The sequence below is a fragment of the Oncorhynchus masou genome, chromosome 23, assembly GCF_036934945.1.
Source record: "Oncorhynchus masou masou isolate Uvic2021 chromosome 23, UVic_Omas_1.1, whole genome shotgun sequence".
Lineage (NCBI taxonomy): Eukaryota > Metazoa > Chordata > Actinopteri > Salmoniformes > Salmonidae > Oncorhynchus > Oncorhynchus masou.
Window position 1 is genome coordinate 24,067,907 of NC_088234.1, and position 24,021 is coordinate 24,091,927.

The following is a 24,021-nucleotide window of genomic DNA, read 5'->3' on the forward strand; positions in this document are numbered from 1 at the left end:
TTGGTTGCCTTCTTGTCGGATCAAGGCCACCATTTTGAATTTTGTCTTCTAATACAATTGCATTTTATTTTTCAGCTAAGGGTTGTCAAAAGGTTGTAAGTTGTGCCGACATACATTTCTTGCTCTTTGGACAAGATCTGCATGTCAAACATTTTGTGACAGAGGGTGATATATTGGTAATACGATAATATGATGAGTATTTTTTCACATATCTCAGCAGCATTTTTTTTCTCCATTTTTTTTGTAAGTGCTGCATTTTTCTAACCGACCTTGACTAGATGAAGTCCTAAATTTATTTGATTGATATTAGATCTGTGATTGAATATGCTAAAATTCATACCCAAATTAATTTTTTAATTGTCCTCCCTTGTTATGCTGCTTTTGTATACTGTAAACCTCTTTTGTTTGATCCATGCTTCCTTGAAGCAGTTTCACTCATCCCCATATTGACAGTCCGGTGAAATGTTGTACATTGCAGGGCTTGCCCCTATCCCTCAGAGTCGAGCTATACTATGACATATTTTCACACGGGTATTAAAGTTGAGTACCTTTTTAGACCCTGCAACATGTATGTAGGTTGTTTTTTATCCTCTGATGTCAACAATGAGGTAAATGTTAAATGTTAAATATTTTTCCATGGTTGTTAAAAATTGATTTGTTCCCCTAAGATTTCTGTAGGCCTGATAGTAAAGCTATCTGCTAAAACTATCCATGATTGATGTAATACACTAGTCTTTTTATAATTACAGAAAATATGTAATAAAGATGTCACACATTTGATATATCAGGCTGGGGTAATGTTAGGGGAAAACTGTCAAGTTACAAGAAGAATGACGATTTGCGAAACAAATAAGGTTGTGTTGGTCAATGGTGAAGTAAACTATCCTCTGTGCAAATGATCCCTACAGATACAAAAAAAATCCTCTACGCTAGTTACAATGGTAGCGGATTTTACGATGTACCCTCATCGATTCATAAAAAGAGCAAGTCTAGGAGTGAGGGGGCTTCAATAACATGTTGGCCCCTGACCAGTCAAGCAAGTTTAAAAAATAAAATAAAAAGTTTGTTTAACTATATTAAAAATGGCTGACACTAAACCAATTGTGTCCGGCACCTACCTTCTATTCCCACGCAGGGGCCCTCCAGATTGAGCAGAGCGAAGAGTCCGACCAGGGGAAGTACGAGTGCGTCGCCACCAACAACGATGGAACCCGTTATTCTGCCCCCGCCAATCTATATGTCAGAGGTAGGAAAGTGACAACAAAACAACAGCGGTATTCTCCTTTGGAAGCAGGTTACCCACATTCTGATAAGACAAAATAAATAGAAGAAAACATTAAAGTGGTATTTGGTTGGTATATTATTGTACAACTGGTGAGATGGGTGTTCAAAAACGGGGTAATTTGGGGTATTGGAGTTAGTGATCCAGTCCAAATGTCCGTGTCCAGTGATGTACTTGTAAGTATGGCTCTTTTGTTCTATTTGACCTACCTGCACTGATTTGAACCTGTGTGTTCTGTTTTGTGTTTTTCTGTTATTTTTCCTATCTAACTCCAATGACTTGACTGCTTGGTGTGTTTTACCTACTAATTGCCTTTTACTCCCAAATATACCTTGAGGGGAAACGGGTGGACAATCCCTCCACCAATCCCCTCTGTTCATAGTAGCAGATCCTCTCTGATCTTTCTGTTTCTTTTCTTTTTTCTCTTTTGAGCAACATTGGAAGGACACCTTTAATTTATCTCTTTGTCAATACAGTTTTAAAAGTGCTGAGATTATATTTAATAGTGACTGTATGTAGTTATCAGATAAATGTAGATTTTCTAAATAATGACTTTTAACTACATGTTGAAAATCAGCTATTTTTTTGCAACAATTTAAATGTTTAAGTTAATGGTTATAGCATCAGCACATACATTTATTTGCTGATTTTCTTATAAGTGATACTTCCTTGAAAGGTAACACTCTATTGTGGCCTTCATAGCACCTTCTTGAGCTATCACAAGTCTTTGTTCCAATTATCATGAACTGTCTTGAGGTTCGGCTTTCGATGTGAAAGTCACATTACATAGTTTAAGTCCATTGTAATAATATTATTGTGTGTTTACTGATAAGATTAAGGCCATGGTTACATTTTTATATCAATCTTTGAACACCATTGGATATTATTATTATTTGAAGTAAAATCGTTTTTCATGAATTTAATATGAATATTTTAATTGCCAGCTGTAGCTATTTTTCTTTAAAAACTATTATCTCTAATTCTGTTCGAGTCTTGTGGTTTGCAGTATCATCACAGTTCATTCATTTAAATCACAGTCAATGACGATACTTCGAATACTGAATAATGATGAGTTAACAGATATTTTATTGGGTGGAACAAAGTGAAAGTGGATATTGACCAAATTGAACAGCGATATCTTTCTGGATATCATATTAGTACGTTTTGCATCGCTCACATTTTCAACATGCAGAACATTTGTATGTAAAACCCAACCTACACATAGCACATATATGTTCATCCTTAGCACTCGATACAAGCCAACCACATGACTGGGATAGGATTGTATTATATGCTAAACATAGCAAATGATTTCAACCCTCAAAATGCTTAACATGTTGAAGTGGTGCTAGTTAAGACGTCTGCCTCTAAACCAGGGTATGAGGGCGATGCAGCGGACTCCCTGTCCCCTTGTGACAGGACGTCCTTCACAGTAGCATTTTGAACGCCTTGAACATGGCCTTTTTACTCTCTCTGTGTTTCCCTTGTTTTCTTCTCCTTTCCTCATTTCATTGTGTTCTGCATCAAACCCCCTACATCCCTCAGAGCTGCGAGAAGGTTGGTGTTTTTTTTTACTTTTATACCGCCTTACAAAACTGAAACTAAAGAAACTCATTTATTGCAACCGTAAAAAATAATTTAAAAAATCTCAAAATCTCAAGAATACAAATGAAGTGAATGTACAGTAGTTGCACCTGCGTGCCATTTTTCTCTCTCGTTTTGTTCTCTCCTTGGTTCATTATTATTTATAGCCTTGTATTATTATTGTTTCTGCTTAGTTGCTCAGTACATTTCTTTCCATGAGGAATTCCCTTGGTCTTGGCTACGATGCTTGACTGTCCAAAAAGTGGTGCATGAAATGGAAGGGATAGTGCAGCTTTAGCGTGGTGGGAGGGTGTGGGATAATATTTGCATCTTCGGGAGTATTTGCATGGTGACCTGTTTATGCTCAAGCTAGACCCCCCCCACCTCTGTTCTCAGCCTCACCCCTACCCTTTGCCCCCGCCCCTCGGTGTCCGTAGCTTGTTAGTGTTCCTGCTTGGTAACTCAGGTCAACGCCGTGACAACGGCAGGCGGCACAAAAAAGCACAGCACCAACTTGAGCCGCAGCACCGGAGCAGGAAGGGTGTCCTCTATCACTACAGGCTCCTGGAATGAAGCGCTGCCACACTCTGCGGCCTGCCTAGGCACATGAAAATGAGCAAAGAATTCCCACTGAGCAGCCATTTGACTAACTAAGACTGGATGAAAATGTGCCCTCTATTGCTCTTCGTCATAGTGTCAGAGAAATATATATATTAAATTCTCCTTTGTTATAGTCAGTGACGAGGTCTAGGTCTCAGCTGTTAAGGTAGCATAGCCTTGTGAGATGAAAGCGTAATGTATTTGTAGCAATAGGCACAAGACTTGACAAATGTAATGATATTCAAATGAGTATGATAATATTATGTCTTGGTGGATTGTGATCCAATTGGATATTAATTAAATATTAAGCGGGTTATAAGTTGTATTTAATAATGCAAGGAGTTCTCTGAAATTCCTTCTCTCTGGAGAGGAACAATCTGCTTCGCAGAATGTGCTGTATGAAATGTGAATGCGGTTGAACACGTTCGGTAATGCTACATGTAGATTCAGGCTTGCAGCGTTACCAAACAATGCTATTAGCCAACAATGCTATTAGCAAAAAAATGCTATATTAGCTAACGCTCAGTTTTACATCACATCATGTTAATGTATATTAATGGCCACATAGAGCGAGAAAATCCAATGGCTCTTGCCATTACATTAGTCAAGGCTCATCTTTGTGCCCCATATTCGAGAGATAAGCTTGTTTAATTTTAATTAAAAGTGATTGGGAAGATGGGAGTGTTTCACTCTTTATTAGTATCACCGAGGTTCACCGCCAAAGCACCAGAGTGATTCATCTTTCCAAGGCGCATGGAAGAGCAAACAACATTCCCCAAATACTCCCACCATTACGTCTCTGAGTATCCAAGGAGATTGGTCTATTGGGGCCTTTATTCATTCTGAGTACTATAAGCAGTAACACTGACTTCATTCCTTTAATATCATTCCTCCTTAGAAATGTATTAAAATCCAAACCCAGTTCCTGTATTCTTCTACCCCTTCTCCAGTCACTGTCCCTTAAATCCTCTTACCTTATGTGGTGTGTTTCAATCATGTGTGGTTAACTACCTAAGTCGAACCTCAGAAAACATTGTGATTTGTGTTAAGATGACTCCTTTGCCTCTCCCTGTCCTCTCCTGTCACACTGTAGCACCTCCCCATATCTGTTCAGTGACGCTGTCCATTCGTCCTGCCCTGGCAACTCTATCTTAATAATAGCCAGTCGTGTTTATTTCCGTGCAAACCAAAGCTGTCAGCCTAACCCTCTGCACCCTCCCCATGTTTGATATCTGTTTTTTGTATGTCTGTGTTAGTATTTATTTTCCCTCTCAATCCTCCTCTCTCCTTCCCATTCCCAACCATGGTTGCCTTTCCAAGCCAGCTATGTGCTTGTGTGCATGACAGAGAGCCCAAGCCCCCACGACAGGCCCGGCCTTGTATCTTCCCATTTGCATGACAGAGAGCCCAAGCCCCCCACGACAGTCCCGGCCTTGTATCTTTCCATGTGCATAGTGCTGCATCGTTTATTTTCAATCAATTTGTTTTTGGATTGGTTTCAAATTTTGATTTGGTTTTAGTTTCTACTTCGAACGTGGTTATTTTGGAACGTGTATCCACTTTTTTGATCTGAGAAGCAGAGTTGCACCATATTCCATGTACTTGTACCATAGTTGGATGTGTCTCCACCACGGAGCATCTGTATGTGTGATGTGAGAATGTGACGCGGCACATTTACGCCACATCAACTGGAAGAACGCAGCATCGAAGTTGTTCTCTTGATCACTTCACTCTGGCATGCTGTCGACCCTCCAGTTCCTCTGTGCTGTTCTCTTTATATCTGTATGAATGGTATCATTTATGCATGGTGTTTGTGATTGTTAGTCCGTAGCTAGTCCCATCACTGAGCACTGCTAGGCCTGGACCGAGTTGTGTGTGAAACTGTGTGTTTTACTCTCCATCCAACCATCACAGAATAAAAGATCCATGTCTAAATATATTACATTAGATATAAAAGTATAATTTCTGTTAAGTTGTAAATATATTTGTTATCCTTGTATATAACTTATGAGTTTCTTTTTTCGGCCGTTGATGGGAAACCTTGGCCTTGTGCAGCTTGTATGAGTTGTTACCCCTACCCTCTGTCTTCTGTAGTGCGCCGGGTGCCCCCGCGGTTCTCCATCCCGCCTACGGACAATGAGATCATGCCTGGAGGCAGCGTCAACATCACCTGTGTGGCTGTGGGCTCCCCCATGCCCTACGTCAAATGGATGCTGGGAGCCGAAGACCTGACGCCCGAGGACGACATGCCCATAGGGCGAAACGTTTTGGAGCTCACTGACGTCCGCCAGTCTAACAACTATACCTGCGTAGCCATGTCCACTCTCGGGGTTATTGAGGCGGTGGCGCAGATCACGGTGAAAGGTAGCACCCGTTTACTTCTTCCTGCCCCCCCCCCCCCCCAAAAAAAAGTGCTTTCTTTGGCTGTCCCCATGAGAGAACATTTTGAAGAACCCATGTTGGTTACAGGTAGAACCGTTTGGGGTTCCATGTAGAACCCTTCCACACTTCCATGGAGGGTTCTGCATGGAACCCGAAAGGGTTCAACCTGATGACAGCTAAAGAACCCTGTGTGTGTGCGTGCGTGCGTGCACAGTGGGTATTGTTTGGTCTTCTCAGAAGGCAGGGTTCTTATCGGAGTGTAATCATATCTCCTCCTCTGCATACTAGAGAGAGAGATTCCAGATTCTACATTAGAGGTGGCATATAACGACAATCCATCGCTCTCATGTCTTTCAATTCATGCCACCGGTGTAACAGTAGAGAAAAGCACGTCTTTTGTTGTACTTGGGAGGCTTCCAGGGCTTTTGGCCCTTTATCAGTTTTACAATAGTTCAAATATGGCTATAATGCACTAACGTGGCATACTAATAAGTAAGGCAAGGTTAAAACAAATATGACCTTTTATAATGTACAGTCTGAAAATAAATCTACAGTATGAAGGGTAGGAATGCTATTATTTTTATCGTTGCACAGCCAGCCTATTCGTGGAAATGTGATAATGCCTGAGGAATTCATATGAAATGTTCAAGGCTTCTGTCTATTGTTAGTTATTATAAGTTTCACGTGAGGATATCCCATTTTCCTTGCATAAGTCACCAATAAGTTACCAATATTCTCTTCTTTATAACAAATAAATAGCGGTGTTATTCCACAGGAATTTAGCCTAGTGTTTGGCCCACAACTGTTATTTGTACATTATAGTGACTTGTAGATTAACCATGTATATTGAGCATGCATATTTTAAATCATATCGTATTTGTTTGTTATTCCAGCATTGCCCAAGCCGCCCGGCATTCCCTTGGTTACGGAGCGCACGGCCACCAGCATCACGCTGACATGGGACTCAGGCAACCCTGAGCCAGTCTCCTACTACATCATCCAGCACAAGTCCAAGATCTCAGAGGACACATACAAGGAGATCGACGGCGTGGCCACCACTCGATACAGCGTGGGCGGCCTCAGTCCCTACTCGGACTACGAGTTCCGAGTGGTGGCGGTGAACAACATCGGGCGTGGGCCGCCCAGCGATGGCATCGAAGCCAAGACGGCCGAGCAGGCACCTAGCACGGCGCCCAGGCAGGTCAGGGGTCGTATGCTCAGTGCCACCACAGCCATCATCCACTGGGACGAACCAGAGGAGGCCAATGGGCAGATTATGGGCTACCGTGTGTACTACACCATGGACTCTGCCCAGCACGTCAACTTGTGGGAGAAGCAGATAGTGCGTGGGTCAAACTTCCTCACTATTCAAGGCCTCATCCCTAACAAGACCTATTACATTAAGGTCCTGGCCTACACGTCGGTGGGCGATGGACCTCTGTCTGCAGATCTCCAGATCATTGCCAAGACGGGGGGTAAGATCTGTGTGTAGCCGGCTTTTTGTGTGATTTTGTTTGGACCAAAGCCTTTACATGGACAATAACATTAACTGTATGTGAGCTAGTCGATACATTATTGTAGGAGCTGAAGCTCTACAATGTTTGAGTTATGAGTAAACAAGCGCATCAACCAGCTCTGCAATGGAGAGTATCAACAGGCTAATTCGACAGCTAAGTGTCTTTCTGGGAAAACACTTCACTCACTCTGTCCTGTTAGTCAGATAAAAGTCTCCTCATCTTTGACCACAGCTGTAAACACTTGAAATCTCTTTTGGCTCTTGAGTGCCAAGCAATTTCCTTTTTAATTTGTCATTCTGAATGACAGAAATCACAGTTTAATAAACAAGATTGGAGCCTTGTTTACTTCATTCAAATATATAAAGCATTAGTAGCAATGACAGGTAATAGAAATTAATAACAGGTTACTACCAATGTTATTATTAGTAAAATTAGCCACAGCAGTACCAGCAGCAGCACTCGTCAAATATGTTTTAGCAGAGGTACGATGGAAGTGACAATGAGTAGCATTGGTGTAGTGGACCAAATGTGTATTTGTATTGCTTTCCCAGTCCCCTCTCAACCGACCGACTTCAAAGGGGAAGCCAAATCCGAAACAAGTATACTACTATCATGGATAGCCCCTGCACAGACCGGACAAGACAATCAAATCATGGGATATGAACTTCTGTACAAGAAGGGGGACGACAAGGAGGAGGTAACTGGTTTCTCATATTCAATATATGGCTAGCTATACTGGCCCAATGTATCTTACACCCAATGGTATACCTTTTTCTTAATGTTCTGATCTGATGACATACCATTATCTCAACAGAAACGAATCAGCTTTGAACCAACCACCACATACCTGCTGAAGGACTTGAAACCCTTCACTACTTATACTTTCCAGCTAGCCGCGCGTAGTAAGCATGGTATCGGAGCCTACACCAACGAGATCTCTGCAGAAACCCCTCAAACACGTAGGTCCTCTTCCATATCTAATCTCTGACCAGACAGTTTACCACTGGATGTGGAAACACCTTGGAGAGAGAAAAATCAAATCAATTTTCAAACGCATCTACCTTTGCCAATTTAGAATTGCAAATGCTAATTCCACAACCTTTTGCCAAAAACATGTTCATGACATGATACAAAGTAAACGTCATTGAAAGAGGTGGATGACTTTTAATAAAAAAAATTATGTAATCGAAAGAGGTGGGTGACTTTGAAAATTGACAAGTTCTGCAGCGATTGGAGCTGAAACGGGGTGTTTGGAACCTGACCATGCACCTATTCACTTTCAAATAGCTGCATGGACAGCGTTCACCAGGGCTCCGCTGTGAAGTCAACTGACAAGGTCACACTTTCTACAGAAGCTACTCCTCTTCAACACCTTTGATGTGCAAAACATCCCAACTAAGGCCAATAATAGATATGTGAATTATTCATTTCATTTTCAATTTTCTCTTTGTCTGACAGTTTTGATTAGGGGAAGGGCATGTTATCCCACTATTAAAAGCCTTGTCTCTTGACTTTGCGTGTCAGCCACGTCAGAATATTTGCGTATTGAGACTGAGCTTTCTATGGAAATACAATTCTGCACCTTTTATCTGGAGGTCAGTGGAGTTTCCCTTTCTCGGTATAATTAATCATTGGTGATGCCAACCCATTAACAAAAGAATAAAATAGAAAATTGGATAGACTACAAATACTGTAGAAAGCTCAAAAGCAAGTAGTATTACTGACGATAGAGAATTACCTTATATTACACACAATAAGCCCTCAGGTTTATTGAAATTACTAAAGTATTGACCAATTTGTCAAGGCACCAAATTAAAAGCTAAGGACAAAAACATAGTGTATTTAGATATTTGAAATAAACCCGAGGTCTGTGTAAGACAAAAAAAGAGAACAGACAACAGGTAGGTATTAAGTTCAAAAAGTCCAAACTCGATGGGAGGTACCAAGAAAAGATGTCTGCATTGAGACTTTGAAAAGTCATTCATATCTCCTTGGGAAGTTCTCTGCTGTACAGTCAGGCTTTTACCACAAACCAACAGGCTTCGGAAAGGTTGGTGACCAATACAACTTTTTACACTTTGCTAGAGTTGAAGCATCAACCTTTATGTTTTTGGATTCGTGGTAACTGCTTGCCCAATTTATGATATTTGTTTGATTTTATTTGGATTTTATGTGATCCAGTGAACTTTTATTGAGCAGTAATTGGATACGTTTATATTAAATGTGAGTTTTAGTCATGCTTATAAATCCAAGATATGAAGCCCTAGACTGATAACAGCTTTTAGGAAAGAATATGTAAGGTATTATTTACAAAGGTAGGTTACCTATTTTGAAGGTGTTCTATTATCTCATGACAACCCCATCCATACATCCTCAGTGTGTGTGATTTTATTTATTGAGTTGACCTTGTTTTAAGAAGTGTTAGTCTTTTGTCTTTGCCTTTTGTCTCGTGTTAATTTGGGAAACCTCATTGACCTTTGATACCATTTCTTTGCAAACATTGTTTCAGTCCTTGTGGTTCGTCCTCATTTTGTGTCATATTTATTTTCCCTTTCCCTTTTTTTTAATTGTTTGTTCGTTTCCACCACCATCATCCCAACCCCAAAAAACTTCAACCTACCTGTGACACCCCTCGAAACAAACAAAATAAAACAACACCCCAACTGAAATGGTTGATCCAATCAAACAAAACCCTGCTCGTCCTCAAATACACTCCTCCAATCAGAGCCCTCAGCCCCACCTCAGGATGTGAAGTGCTCTAGCCCCAGCTCCACCAATATCCTGGTAAGTTGGCGGCCGCCCCCTACGGAGTTACAGAATGGGATCATAACCAAGTATGCCATCCAATACGCTGCAACTGAAGGGGAGGACACCACCATCCGACAAATATCCGACATCCCTCCCGAAAGCGCCCAGTACCTCTTGGAAAACATGGAAAAATGGACCGAATACCGTGTGACAGTGACTGCTCACACAGATGTCGGTGAAGGACCTGAAAGTTTACCACAACTTATTCGCACCGAGGAGGATGGTATGTTTTTCTGAAACCGCTGCCCTGTTGCAAATCCAGTCCACCCTCTAACCTCTAACCCCCTTTAGATACTGTCTAACAGCATTTATAGTCCCTCTGACCTAGCGTCCCTCCCTGCTTCTTCCTCCTGTTTCTAACAAAGCTGACTCCTAACTCTCATGCAACTTTGTTTTTTTTACTCAACAGACTGCGACTGACTTTTTTGTAAATCTCAAATTAACTTTTTGTCAGTATTTTTCAGCCTTTATCCTTTTATGCTTTTACTCAATTTCAACATATGGTATGGCATTTTTCTCCTGCACGGAAGCACTTCAGGCCTTTTGACTTCCAGTCCCAAACTGTCATTTAAAAACATTTTTATGAGAAAAAAACTTTTAGTTTTAACTTTTTTTTATAAACTTGACTGAATGTCAAGTTATGGACAGTGGAAAGGACACACTTTGGAAGGTATATTTTTAATGGCCTAAAACAACAATATTTTTTTCAATTTCATTTTTTCTTCACGCTTCATAGCCAAAATTCTTGCAGGGTGCTTCAAACTTTTGAAGCATTCCCTTTGGCTCTTTTCTATTTTGACAAACACATTTTTATTCCATGTTTTTAATCCACTACTTCCATTTTTTGATGTTTCCAGATTAGGTCAGTTGTCAGACCTGTTTTTGGGTTTGTTTTTCTTTTCCCGTGCCGTTGTTGAAATATTGATGTCATACAGTGCTTGTTGCAGTATGCTCGCTCCCCTTTTCTAGATTTTTTCACCTCAGCATTTTGCTCTTTGGAGTTGGACAGGAATTAAAACGGGGAGAAGGGGTCCTCTATAATCTTGACCTTCTTTCTTTTATCCCATGGTGTTCCTCCAGTTCCCAGCGGCCCACCTCGTAAAGTCGAGGTGGAGGCTGTCAACTCCACATCAATTAAAGTGATCTGGCGCTCGCCGATGCCCACCAAGCAGCACGGGCAGATTCGAGGGTACCAGGTGCACTATGTCAGGATGGTTAATGGGGAACCCATGGGACAGCCAGGCATCAAGGACATCTTGATCGAGGATGCGCAGGTAAGCACCCGCCTCCTCCGCTTCCCTCTCCAAACTCGCACATCCTCTCGCCTTGAGATGTTAGTTGACACAAGGATAGCAGAGGATAAGAGTCACACCTGCCAGGGTAAAATTACATAAAGGATATGCTACTAAGCAGTATAAAGTGATGTTAAAACCACACATTTTTATGATATGGTTAAACCTTATGACACATAATACTGAACAAAAATATTAACAAAACAATTTCAACAATTTTACTGAGTTACAGTTCATATAAGGAAATCTGTCAACTGAAATAAATTCATTAGGCACTAATCTATGGATTTCACATGACTGGGCAGGAGCACAGCCATGGGTGGCCCTAGGAGGGCATATGCCCACGCATTTGGGATCCAGGTCCACCCACTGGGGAGCCAGGCCCAGCCAATCAGAGTTTTTCCCGTCAAAAAGGGCTTTATTATAGACAGAAATACTCCTCAGTTTCATCAGCTTTTTGGGTGGCAGGTCTCAGACGATCCCGTAGGTGAAGAAGCCAGATGTGGAGTTCCTAGGCTGGCATGGTTACATGTGGTCTGCGGTTGTGAGGCCAGTTGGACGTACTGCCAAATTCTCTAAAACGTTGTTGGAGACAGTTTATGGTAGAGGAACTATCATTGAATTCACTGGCAACAGCTCTGTGGACATTCCCGCGGTCAGCATGCCAATTGCACACTCCCTCAAAACTTGAGACATCTGTGGCATTGTGTTGTGTGACAAAACTGCACATTTTAGAGTGACCTTACGTTGTCCCCAGCACAAGGTGCACCTGTGTAATGATCATGCTGTTTAATCAGCTTCTTGACATGTCACACCTGTTAGGTGGATTTATTACCTTGGCAAATGAGAAATGCTCACCTACAGGGATGTAAACAAATTTGTGCACAAACATTGTGTGAAATAAGCTTGTTTTGCGTATGGAACATTTCTGGGATATTTTATTTCAGCTCATGAAACATGGGATCAACACATTTATATTTTTGTTCAGTATAATTGTTCTCAGGACCTTTTGAAACCCATTGAGTATATCTATGATAAAATACACATTGTCTACACATGTCTATGAATAGACCTACACAGTATGTGACTCCTCCTATGTTACTCTCAATATCTGGTTGAGACAATCACAGGAGCTTTGGGGCCTTAATTTAGATCCAATGGATCACACATCTGTAAATTCAATGGAACTGACATAATCAAGAACTTATTGGGGGTAAAATCACCAGTCAGTATGATATACAGTATGTCTTGTCTGTGTCAACTACTCAACAACTCTCTCTAGTCTCTACTATCTTACTAGTGACCGGTGACTCTGTACTTAGTCTTTGTTTTGTTTTTGTTTCTTGTTTCCACTCATCTCAAATCGTAATCAGTGGGAATATGATGACTCAACTGAACATGTGAGTAGATACAGAGACCTGATAGTGTTAATCCCGTTCCTCCTTCGTTCCCCTGCATGCTCTGTCTCCTCTGTTCATGACCTCCCCTTGGTTTTGATTGTTATGAACCTCACATCACCTCCTGACTCCTCTGAATCCCGCTAAGACAAAAAGACAAAACATACACTACTTGTTTTGTACTTGTAAATTGAAGTGGAATGGCATGACTAGCAGGAATCCATATTCAATATTACGAGGCTATACATAGTTTCTTAGCGGTGTTGATTATAGTAAGCAAGCTTTTTGATTAGGGAACCTAGTTTATTGCAGAGCCGAGCACATCACAATTCATAAGATGATAATAAGGTACCATTGGTACTGCACTACTTACACCCTCTCCTTTTCAATGCATGGGGTGCAAGTAAGCATTTCTTTGGACAATGTATACCATGTGTATCCTGTACATACGAGTAATGAAACTTTAGGCTTATGGTCCACCAGTCCAGATCGTATGGATGGAGCGAAGGATGATGTGGCAACTAGGCTATAGTTTTAAATACTATATAACAGGACCGCTTTTTACCAACCATGTTCATTGTCAGTTATTTGCTATTTAGTGAGATAATGTATGTCCTCTGAATCAATGAGTTACAGCATAAATTCATGTACACAAATGTACATTAGTTTGGTCCTTTGTATGATGATCCTAATATTACACAACATCCCTAAACACTCCCCCTCTTATGCCCAAATTGCAGTAAAATCTCAAGCAAGAGTAAAACAAATACAAATCGCTATTCTTCTACAGGAAATGGTCATCTCAGAGCTGCAGGCTGAGAGCACGTACTCGGTTGCCATGGCAGCCTACACGACAAAGGGAGACGGCGCTCGCAGCAAGCCCAAGCTGATCACCACCACTGGCGCAGGTAAGGGACCTGTCACCGCTGTTAATGTACCCTGTGATCATCCAAAAATGCATTTGTCCTGTAGAAAGCTGTGAAATTGCACCCAGTGAAAGGAAGCACAAAAAAAATGGTGCTAAGCAAACCTTTCCGCCCACGGCTATTAAAGTGTGAATGTGGCTAATTGCCACCTCAATTATAACAACAATTGTAATTCCGCTCACCCCCCCCATTCTGACATTGGAATGCTCACAGGGGTTAAGGAACTAATGAAAAAATGAGGTGGGGAAATGGGGGAAGAAAAATACTTCCAAATTGAAGGCAGCCCGATGGTCTGTTCAGCTCTCATTGGTTTCTTTTGAGAGAGCAGCATGACAGAATCCAAATGGCAATTCAGAAATACTTTGCTGTGTGTGTGAGACATAATTGCGCTGTCGTCTAATCCGTCTGAAAAGCCTTTCATGCCGCACCTGCCTGGCGTACAGATACAGATGGCTAGTGTGTGTGTGTGTGTTGGGGAGAGGATGGGAGCCTTTACTCAGTAAATGCTTAAAAGGGAGGCCATATTGGTAGGTATCAAAGCAAACAGCATTAGCATTTATGCAAACAGGGTGTTAGCTATATACTGCTCTCTTGGTGGCTTAACACTTTACACATAACAACATCAGCCAGTGGTAACCCTTAACACTGTTATGAGTTGGAAAGGAGATCAGATTCTGCTATGTCAGGGATTATGGCTTGGGTTGTTTTTGGGTTGTCATCATCCTCTCAAAATTGTCATAATGTCTGTCGGTATTTGTATTGAATTTGTATTGAATTTGTTATTTTGTCTCTTAGTACCTGAAAAACCACGACTCATGGTCAGCCCTACCAACATGGGCACTGCCCTCCTCCAGTGGCACCCTCCCACGTTAACCCATGGCCCCCTGCAGGGCTACCGCCTTCGCTTTGGCCGCAAAGATGTCGACCCCCTCACCATCATCGAGTTCCCTGAGCGCGAGAACCACTACACCACCAAAGAGATCCACAAGGGGGCATCATACACATTCCGATTGTCTGCCCGCAACAAGGTGGGCTTTGGCGAGGAGACAGTAAAAGAGATCAACACTCCTGAAGATGTGCCTAGCGGCTTCCCACAAAGCATTGCGGCCGAAGGCGGCACTACCACCACCATTCAGGTGAATTGGAATCCCCTGTTACTGGCGGAGCGCAACGGCATTATCGTGAAGTACGCCCTGCAGTACAAGGACATCAATAGCCCTCGGAGTCCCTCAGAACTCTTCATCACCGCCCCAGAGTCCACCGTCACCCTGGACGGCCTCAAGGCTGACACCACTTACGATATCAAAATGTGTGCCTTCACCAGCAAGGGCTCCGGCCCCTATAGTCCCAGTGTCCAGTTCAGGACACAGCCCTTGGATCAAGGTAGGACCCCACCCCAATTCCCCCTCCCGCCCCCCAATCCAACTTCACTCCACAACCACCATCAACAGCAACCACCTCGTCAAGCTTTAGTGGCAGAAGAACAAACAGAATGGGATTACTGATCTCATGATTGGTCAAAAAATCTGCTGTATGTATACATAGCCCTCCCACCCAATAAGAAAGAAAGATATCATGAACAGGTGGAGTAAGTATGTGTGTCCCATGTGTTGTCAGCTAAGCCAAAGGTGAGTCTGTAGATTATAAAGGGCTCCTGTTAATAAAAAGGTAAGATAAAAGAAAGCAAAGGTAAGATGGCAGCACTGTAACCCTGCTAAGACCACACTAGTGCTGGTTTCAGACTGCTTGTAAAGAGAAACATGTTCAGGTAAGAGGTTTATTGCTCTGGAATCCTTTAAGGAGGGTTATGTTTGTTTTGTGTCTAAATCATCTGCTCCCCCTTTCTTTTAGCAGTGTTTGCAAAAAACTTTCATGTGAAAGCTGCCATGAAGACATCTGTGCTCCTCACCTGGGAGATCCCAGACAACTATAACGCAGCTCAGCCCTTCACAGTAAGAGTTTTTTGATTATCTTCCATATTTTAATAACAATGGTCGAGGATCCAGAAAATATCAAGTGACATGAGCCAAAAATATCGTAGTCACATAAATATCTGAACAAGTCCGGACATTTCCCTGACTAAACAGACCTCATATGTTGGATTAGTGCATCTCCTCAACATTCACACACACTCTCCTACCATTGCAAATCCAGATCCTCTATGACAATGGCCAGAGCGTGGAGGTGGATGGCAAGCTCACTCAGAAGCTTATCACGGGTCTGCAGGCCGGGACGCAGTACTCCTTCCTGCTGACCAACCGGGGCAACAGCGCTGGCGGTCTCCAGCATCGCGTCTCCACCATGACCGCCCCGGACATCCTGCGCACCAAGCCCTACCTGATTGGCAAGACCAACTTGGATGGCATGGTCTCTGTGGAGCTGCCCTCAGTCCAGACTTCAGAGAAAGTCAGGTGAGTGGCGGGGATTAAAACTAACGCTAATGCTAATGGATAATTGCAGACTTGTATTTATAGAGCTGGCTATTTAGCCTAATTTGAATTGACTTAATTCAATTGCCTCGGTGGCTGCCCTAATCCATTTATTTACCTTGAGCTCGTCTTTGGGTTCAATTATATCAGCAGGATACCATTTAAGCTTATTTTTCCTCTCAATAAGTGAAAGGCGCAAGATTTGACACTGCCAGATTTTGTGGCACGTTATTTTTTAATACTGTTTGAAAGGTCAGAACATCAGCACTGAAGAGGTCATCACTTTCTGTAGTTGTACCCTGTATATTACATTCATTGCATTGTATCAAGCCTGTTCTTATTGTTCTCTGTTCATCAGAGAGAAGATGACACAATGAATTCTCCCATCTAATTTCACCCACTCCCCAGTATTAAGCCTTGTAATGTCTCTTCCAGCCTTTCCAACTAAGCTCTGGGTTGTCAAAAGACCAATGCGCAGATCTGGCACTTCAAACCAATCTAGGGTTTTGATCTTGCTGGACGCACTCGAGCCCACTCTCCCCTATGCCAGTGCTTAAGCTAATTAGCTTCCCATCAGCCTACCACACTGCCTTCCTGGCTGACGCTAGCTAGCACCATGCCCAGCCTGGAGAAGCCCTGAAAAAACTCTGGTAGAGGCCTTTATCTCCCTTGTCGCCCCAATGGAGGGTTGAAAATCCCTCTAATTCCAGCTCCTCTTCTCACTCTCACGGAGGGGTACTAATTAGGCCGCGGGTAAAACAGTGCGCCGACTTCTCTGATGATAACGGGCTAGCGTAACTAGCTAATGGCGCGATCATTTGTCATCTTTGTCTCTTGTCCTCCACGCCATCTACCCTGTTACACCTACAGGATAAGGCTCCTCAGGGACGCTATGCATTTTTGTGTATGAAGCTCAAAGCTTTGATCTTGGTTTATTTTGTTTACAATACAATGGTGTTTTGTAAACATCTTATGAAGTGAACTGACAATGACCTTTGACATTGAAGAGCTTGAAATACCTTTTCATTCAGTTGTTTTCTTGCTTTTCCTCCCATTTCCAGGGGATACTACATAGTGGTGGTGCCTCTGAAGAAACAGCGCACAGGAAAATATCTCAAACCCTGGGACAGTCCAGATGAAATGAATCTAGAAGAGGTAGGTACCACAAAATGGTCCAAAAAATCTGACAAAAAGTCCTTATTAAACATTAACATTCAATTGTGGAATCTCAATATTACTGAATTGCAATGGAATCGACTTCAGCCCAAGTCTTACTAAAAAAAAAGGTGGTGGGAAGAACTCGACTCTAACTCTGCAGATACGAGAGGATGGGGTGGGGAAAACTGGGGGTGGGGCTCGTTGATTGACGCAAATAGCTGCAGAGAGAATTATTCAAATGGGAAATAGGTAGAACATGGAGTAGTCATCAAGTGCACTGCAACACAACCCCCCCTTCCCACCCCCTCTCCCTCTCAACGGTAATTACCTGAAGAGTTGCATCAAGCCTCTGTGTTCTTATTCAAGGGAAAGGTAGCACACTGCTTATGCACAAAGTACTTGACAACTTTTATATTTAGCCAGTCTAGGTATATCTGAAGCTTTTGTGCTCTGTGTATCCTTAGGTACATTTAGGGATAAGCTGGCGTAATAATTTAGCCTAATTTAGCCAAACCGTGAAATGTGTGTATTCTTTGTGATGTGTCATTCGCATATAGACCATCTCTCAGTTATGTTAATGGCCTTCAGCACACCACAAACACACCTAATGCATGTAAGGGAATAACCCCCTGAAATGGACAAAAATGAATGGGAAACCATTGGCATAGTACAAACCATGTACACGATGGACAATACCACCCAAATCGGCGTTGATTCATGCAAAATGTTTTGCAAATGCCATATGGCAATTGCCAGTTGTAACACTTCAAAAATCCAACAGGTGGCGTGTGCGCTCCACCGTGGTTTTTCATATAGGAAATGGACCCCAAGTCAACATCCAAAAGCCAAATTTTGAAAAAATGAATTTTTTGTCAAAAACTTATCACCCCTTAAAAAAGTGCTTTCTGGACCGTTTTTCGAAATACTTTCGCTTTTTTTGTCAATTACACATGTGTAAGAACTGTATGAATATACTTTTGTCCAATTTTATTATAATACATTTTTTTTTTACTTGCGCATTATTGTATATGTTTTCTCCATTTGCAATATGATTTCATAGGAAGTCAGAAGTCAAAAAAAAAAAAAAAAAAAAACTTCACACACCCCTAAAAAAGTGCTTTCTGGACCGTTTTTCGAAATTCTTTAGAATTTTGTGTCAATTACACACGTATAAGAACTGTATCAACATACTTTAGTCATATTTTATTATCATAATTTTTATTTTATTTTTTACTTGTGCATAAGGCATATGTTTTGTGGGGGCTAAATGTCATAAGAAATTTGACATGCTCAAAAATCCTGCAGAAATGCAAAATTGACTGGCCTGATGAACTCGGGATGGCCGGGCAGTGATTGTTGTTCCTTTCAATCACTCGTGGTGTTGATTTCATCATGTCCATTTGTTTATGTTTTCTCACTTTTGCAAAGTCACTGTGCATTTGCAATATGGTTAACTGGGCATTCACCATCACGAATTTGTCATGGGATGGCTGGGCAGTGATTCTGGTACCTCTCCATCGCTCGTTAGGGTTGATTTCAGAATGTCCATTTGTTGATGTTTTCTCACTCTTGCAAAGTCACTGTGCATTTGCAATATGGTTAACTGGGCATTCACCATCACGAATTTGTCATGCTATAAAAATCGTGCAGGAATGCCAAATTGACTGGCCCGATGAACTCGGGATGGCTGGGTAGTGATTCTGGTACCTCTCCATCGCTCGTTAGGGTTGATTTCAGAATGTCACTTTTGGTGATGGTACCTCACTGTTAAAACATATTGCAAATGTTTTCTCACTTTTGCAAAGTCACTAAAAATCGTGCAGGAATGCCAAATTGACTGGTCCGATGAACTCGGGATGGCTGGGCAGTGATTCTGGTACCTCTCCATCGCTTGTTAGGGTTGATTTCAAAATGTCCATTTGTTGATGTTTTCTCACTCTTGCAAAGTCACTGTGCATTTGCAATATGGTTAACTGGGCATTCACCATCACGAATTTGTCATGCTATAAAAATCGTGCAGGAATGCCAAATTGACTGGCCCGATGATCTCGGGATGGCTGAGCAGTGATTCTGGTACCTCTCCATCGCTCGTTAGGGTTGATTTCAGAATGTCACTTTTGGTGATGGTACCTCACTGTTAAAACATATTGCAAATATTTTCTCACTTTTGTAAAGTCACTGAAAATCGTGCAGGAATGCAAAATTGACTGTCCCAATGAACTCGGGATGGCTGGGCAGTGATTCTGGTACCTCTCCATCGCTCGTTAGGGTTGATTTCAGAATGTCACTTTTGGTGATGGTACCTCACTGTTAAAACATATTGCAAATGTTTTCTCACTTTTGCAAAGTCACTGAAAATCGTGCAGGAATGCCAAATTGACTGGCCCGATGAACTCGGGATGGCTGGGCAGTGATTCTGGTACCTCTCCATCGCTCGTTAGGGTTGATTTCAGAATGTCCATTTGTTGATGTTTTCTCACTCTTGCAAAGTCACTGTGCATTTGCAATATGGTTAACTGGGCATTCACCATCACGAATTTGTCATGCTATAAAAATCGTTCAGGAATGCCAAATTGACTGGCCCGATGAACTCGGGATGGCTGGGCAGTGATTCTGGTACCTCTCCATCGCTCGTTAGGGTTGATTTCAGAATGTCACTTTTGGTGATGGTACCTCACCGTTTAAACATATTGCAACTGGACAAGAGTCACCAGCAAGTCACCGTCCATCAGTCAATTTTATATCATTCTGACACCAAACTGATACAAACTGACACCAAACCCACTTTTACCAACTCGTTTAGGAGCCAAGTATCACATACTTCAGAGCTGGCCCAAAATTCACAACGCCTTCGGTTCAAACCATAAAAAAAAAACATAAAACACGTAGTTACGTTCTAGCTGCGGGTCCATTTCTTGTGTTATGTGTAGGCCTAGCTGAGGCGACCCCGAATCCCAAGTTTCGGCTCGATAGGTCTTTTGGTGTCTGAGTAAAACCCTAATTGGTGCTGAAAATCCACTTTTTTCAATTACTTGCTACGGGGTCCTTGAATGAGCTATCGGACAGAAACGTTGGGTTCTGTCTCTATGGGCCGAGACGGTCACAATGCACCTAGTCTTGTGACTCTGGGACATTTCTAAATGTCGCCATTTTCGTATTGGTCAAAATGAATTGAAGTCATTGCAAATGTACGAGGCTGTTTCTCGGTCCGAGAACCTTCTAGAGCGACGTAACTCACCACGCACTATCGACCTGAGGTCTAGAACAGGATTCTAAAGTTTCGGAACTCTAGGTCTGACGGTTCTTTAAAAGTTCCAACAAGGTTAACTAATGCAGGGAGTGTATGTCTCTACGCACCCCAATGGGTCCCTACTTCCAAGCTGTGTGTGTGTGTGATTTAGTTTTCCTTTGAATTTTTATGGGAAAAATGACTGATTTACAGTTCATGGGGGTTGCCTAATCACACATATGAAGTTTTGGACAGATCTGATTTTTTTAACCCTTTGAAACAGCCCCTGGTTGGCACAGGAAGCTATAAGTACACACATGTCTTGATTGACATAGACACTTACAGAATCCTGAGTTTTAAGTCTTTAAGTTAAGAATTGACTGATCTACACAGGGTTGAATGCAGAGTCATTTTCACCTTTGCTGCTGATGTACATCCAAATAACTTTTGGGTGAATTTAACCACTTCCGGTTGCTCCAGGAAGCTTAGAATCGACACAGGTAGACCTCATAGTGGTCTGATGGACTGTCATAGAAGACAGGTTCATAAGGCATTCATAACCCACATAGGCTTCAGGTTGAATTTAGAGGTGAAGGCAATGTATTCCTATGGGGAGAGAAGTCAATGCAAACTGTTTGATGTAAACACCTTCTTTTAACTGTGAAGGGTTAATGCCACACGGTCAAGGGTAGGCTTGCACAGATCGGGAGGATCTTAGGAACATTCCTGTGTTTGAATTGTCCTTCTAAACCTAAAGGTTCCGCCGCTGTCACCCAAAATCAAATGACGTTGTGGTGCAGGCTTCATTTTGGGCCTACTTTTCTCATGGTCGCTGCGCTTAGACCGAGCGAGCTACGGTCAAGCGGGATATCTCATTGAACTCGGCACGGCCTTGGGATTATGTTTATGCCATTGCCTGCTCTCTGTGTCTTTAAACACCGCGCTTTGTCACTCTATCCTTGCTGTGTGTGTGTGAGATAGCTTTTCTTTGACATCTGTTGGGAGAAATGACTGATTTTACAGTTCAGGAGGCTTGCCTAATCACACATATGAAGTTTTGAAAAGAACTGACCTTTTTAACCCTTGGATACAGCCACTATGACACCATTTAAGGCACTTCCTGTTGGCACAGGAAGCTATAAATAAACTCATATCCTCATTGGGGTATGCCTTTACAGAATCCTGAGTTTAAGTCTTTACGTTAAGAACTGAGTTATTTACGGAGGGTTTAGTGAGTGTGTGTTATTTCAGAAAATCATAGAAAATCACAGAAATCTCGCAGAGCTCCGCAGCACACTTTAAAAATATTTGTATGAACACCCTGCAACTGGATCTGTAACTGTTGAAAAAAAAAACTATATTTGAACATCACAAATCTGTCATTGTACGATTTCTCTTAAATGACGATAGATAAATGGCTGTTTTTTTTGTTATTGACACCGGAGGCTCCTTGACTTTGACGTGAAGTGAAAAAATAATTTCTCTATTTTCATTTTGGACCTTTAATCCCAGAAAAATGGCCATAACTCAAAAACCGTTGAGGCCTAGACGCCATCTTGTTCGGGGCCAACTGCCCATTATGCCAAACCTAGGCTCACCAAGTTTCGGCTTCGAAATATTTTCAGTTTTCGAGATAAGGCCCGTCGTGATTCGTGATGTTTTGTCAAATTGCAGTATGATTGCTTATGCCCTCTTGTGGGATTTTCCGGGATAGCGGAAAAATGACCAAAATGTTATTATTTTATAAAACAAAAACCGAATGTCCGACAAAGTTCATTTGATGACTTCCCGGTAGGTCTGGCCCTGCCCTCTCGGCCCGACGCCGTCCCCGAATTTAACAAATGTTTTCGGACGTCTAGTAAGGGACGGTACATTTGCAATATGGACTTTCTCACTAACCATACAGAAAATGTCGAAATGTTCCCTTAAGGTATGTAAAACATTCCTAACAGTCATAAGATACTGAGGATGGCATTCAATCAATTGCAGTAAGTAGGTCTCCAATAGAGCTTCCGGAAGTGTGTTTGAACTCCCTCTATCCAGGACATGCTGCTGTACAGTACAATGCACTTCCAGAAGCACGATTCAGAAATCCAGTGTCTGCAATTGATCAAATAAAATCAAATGTTATTTGTCATACTGAAACAGCAGATCCACAGATGACACAATCTCTATTGCACTCCACACAGCCCTTTCCCATCTGAGAACGGACAGTGCTGGGGCGGTATGTGAATTGGAGTGGATTCCAGGGTGTCTGGGATGATGTTGTTGATATGAGCCATGACCAGCCTTTCAAAGAATGTCATGGCTACATATGTGAGTTCTACGGGGTGATAGTCATTTAGACAGGTTACCTTGGCATTTTTGGGCACAGAGACTATGGTGGTATGCTTGAAACATGTAGGTATTACGGACTGGGTCAGGGAGAGTCTGAACATATCAGTGAAGACACTTGCCAGCTTGTGAGCGCATGCTCTGAGTATGTGTCCTGGTAATTCATCTGGCCCTGCGGCCTTGAATGTTAACCTGTTTAAAGGACTTACTCGCATGGGCTACGGAGAGCGTGAACACAACAGCTGGTGCCCTCATGCATAGTTCAGTGTTGCTAGCCTTGAAGTGCCAATAGAAGGTATTTAGCTCATCTGGTAGGCTCGCATCACTGGACACCTTGTGGTTGGGTTTCCCTTTGTAATCTGTGATAGTATGCTAGCCCTACCACATCCAACGACTGTCAGAGCTGGTGTAGTAGGATTTGATTTTGGTTCTGCATTGTCGCTTTGCCTGTTTGATGGTTAATCAGAGGGTGTAGCAGGATTTCTTATATGTGTCAGGATTAGAGTCCAGCTACATGAAAGCAGCTCTGGCCTTTAGCTCAGTGCATATGTTTCCTGTGATCCGTGGCTTCTGGTTGGATATGTACGTACAGTCACTGTGGAGACAACGTCATAGATGCACTTATTATTGATGACGGTTACTAATGTGGTAAACTCCTCAATGCCATCGGATGAATCCCGGAACATATTCCAGTCTGTGCTAGCGAAACAGTCCTGTAGCTTAACTTCTTGTGTCGAGCAATCCCGTATCCGGGAGCGTAATAATAGCCTCAAGCTCATTAGCATAACGCAACGTTAACTATTCATGAAAATCGCAAATGAAATGAAAGAAATATATTCACTCACAAGCTGAGCCTTTTGTTAACAACACTGTCAACTCAGATTTTCAAAATATGCTTTTCAACCATAGCTAGCATTTGTGTAAGAGAATTGATAGCTAGCATAGCATTAAGCCTAGCATTCAGCAGGCAACATTTTCACAAAAACAAGAAAAGCATTCAAATAAAATAATTTACCTTTGAAGAACTTCGGATGTTTTCAATGAGGAGACTCTCAGTTAGATAGCAAATGTTCAGTTTTTCCA

The 24,021-nt window shown here is 42.1% G+C and overlaps 1 protein-coding gene across 14 annotated transcripts in view; it reads left to right on the plus strand.

Moving 5' to 3' along the window:
- LOC135510606 (receptor-type tyrosine-protein phosphatase delta-like) overlaps positions 1-24,021 on the plus strand; it is a 383,074-nt gene that overhangs the window by 294,343 nt on the left and 64,710 nt on the right. For 6 of the 14 annotated variants that reach the window (XM_064931651.1, XM_064931650.1, XM_064931655.1 and 3 more), the window contains 13 exons: positions 1,136-1,246; positions 5,561-5,830; positions 6,742-7,323; positions 7,917-8,062; positions 8,180-8,324; positions 10,091-10,396; positions 11,254-11,447; positions 12,839-12,865; positions 13,653-13,770; positions 14,584-15,171; positions 15,640-15,740; positions 15,943-16,199; positions 17,279-17,372. In XM_064931651.1, the coding sequence (XP_064787723.1) occupies positions 1,136-1,246; positions 5,561-5,830; positions 6,742-7,323; positions 7,917-8,062; positions 8,180-8,324; positions 10,091-10,396; positions 11,254-11,447; positions 12,839-12,865; positions 13,653-13,770; positions 14,584-15,171; positions 15,640-15,740; positions 15,943-16,199; positions 17,279-17,372 (2,939 nt within the window). The remainder of the gene's footprint in view (positions 1-1,135; positions 1,247-5,560; positions 5,831-6,741; positions 7,324-7,916; positions 8,063-8,179; positions 8,325-10,090; positions 10,397-11,253; positions 11,448-12,838; positions 12,866-13,652; positions 13,771-14,583; positions 15,172-15,639; positions 15,741-15,942; positions 16,200-17,278; positions 17,373-24,021) is intronic. The other 8 variants (XM_064931664.1, XM_064931652.1, XM_064931656.1 and 5 more) reach the window with 2 other exon arrangements.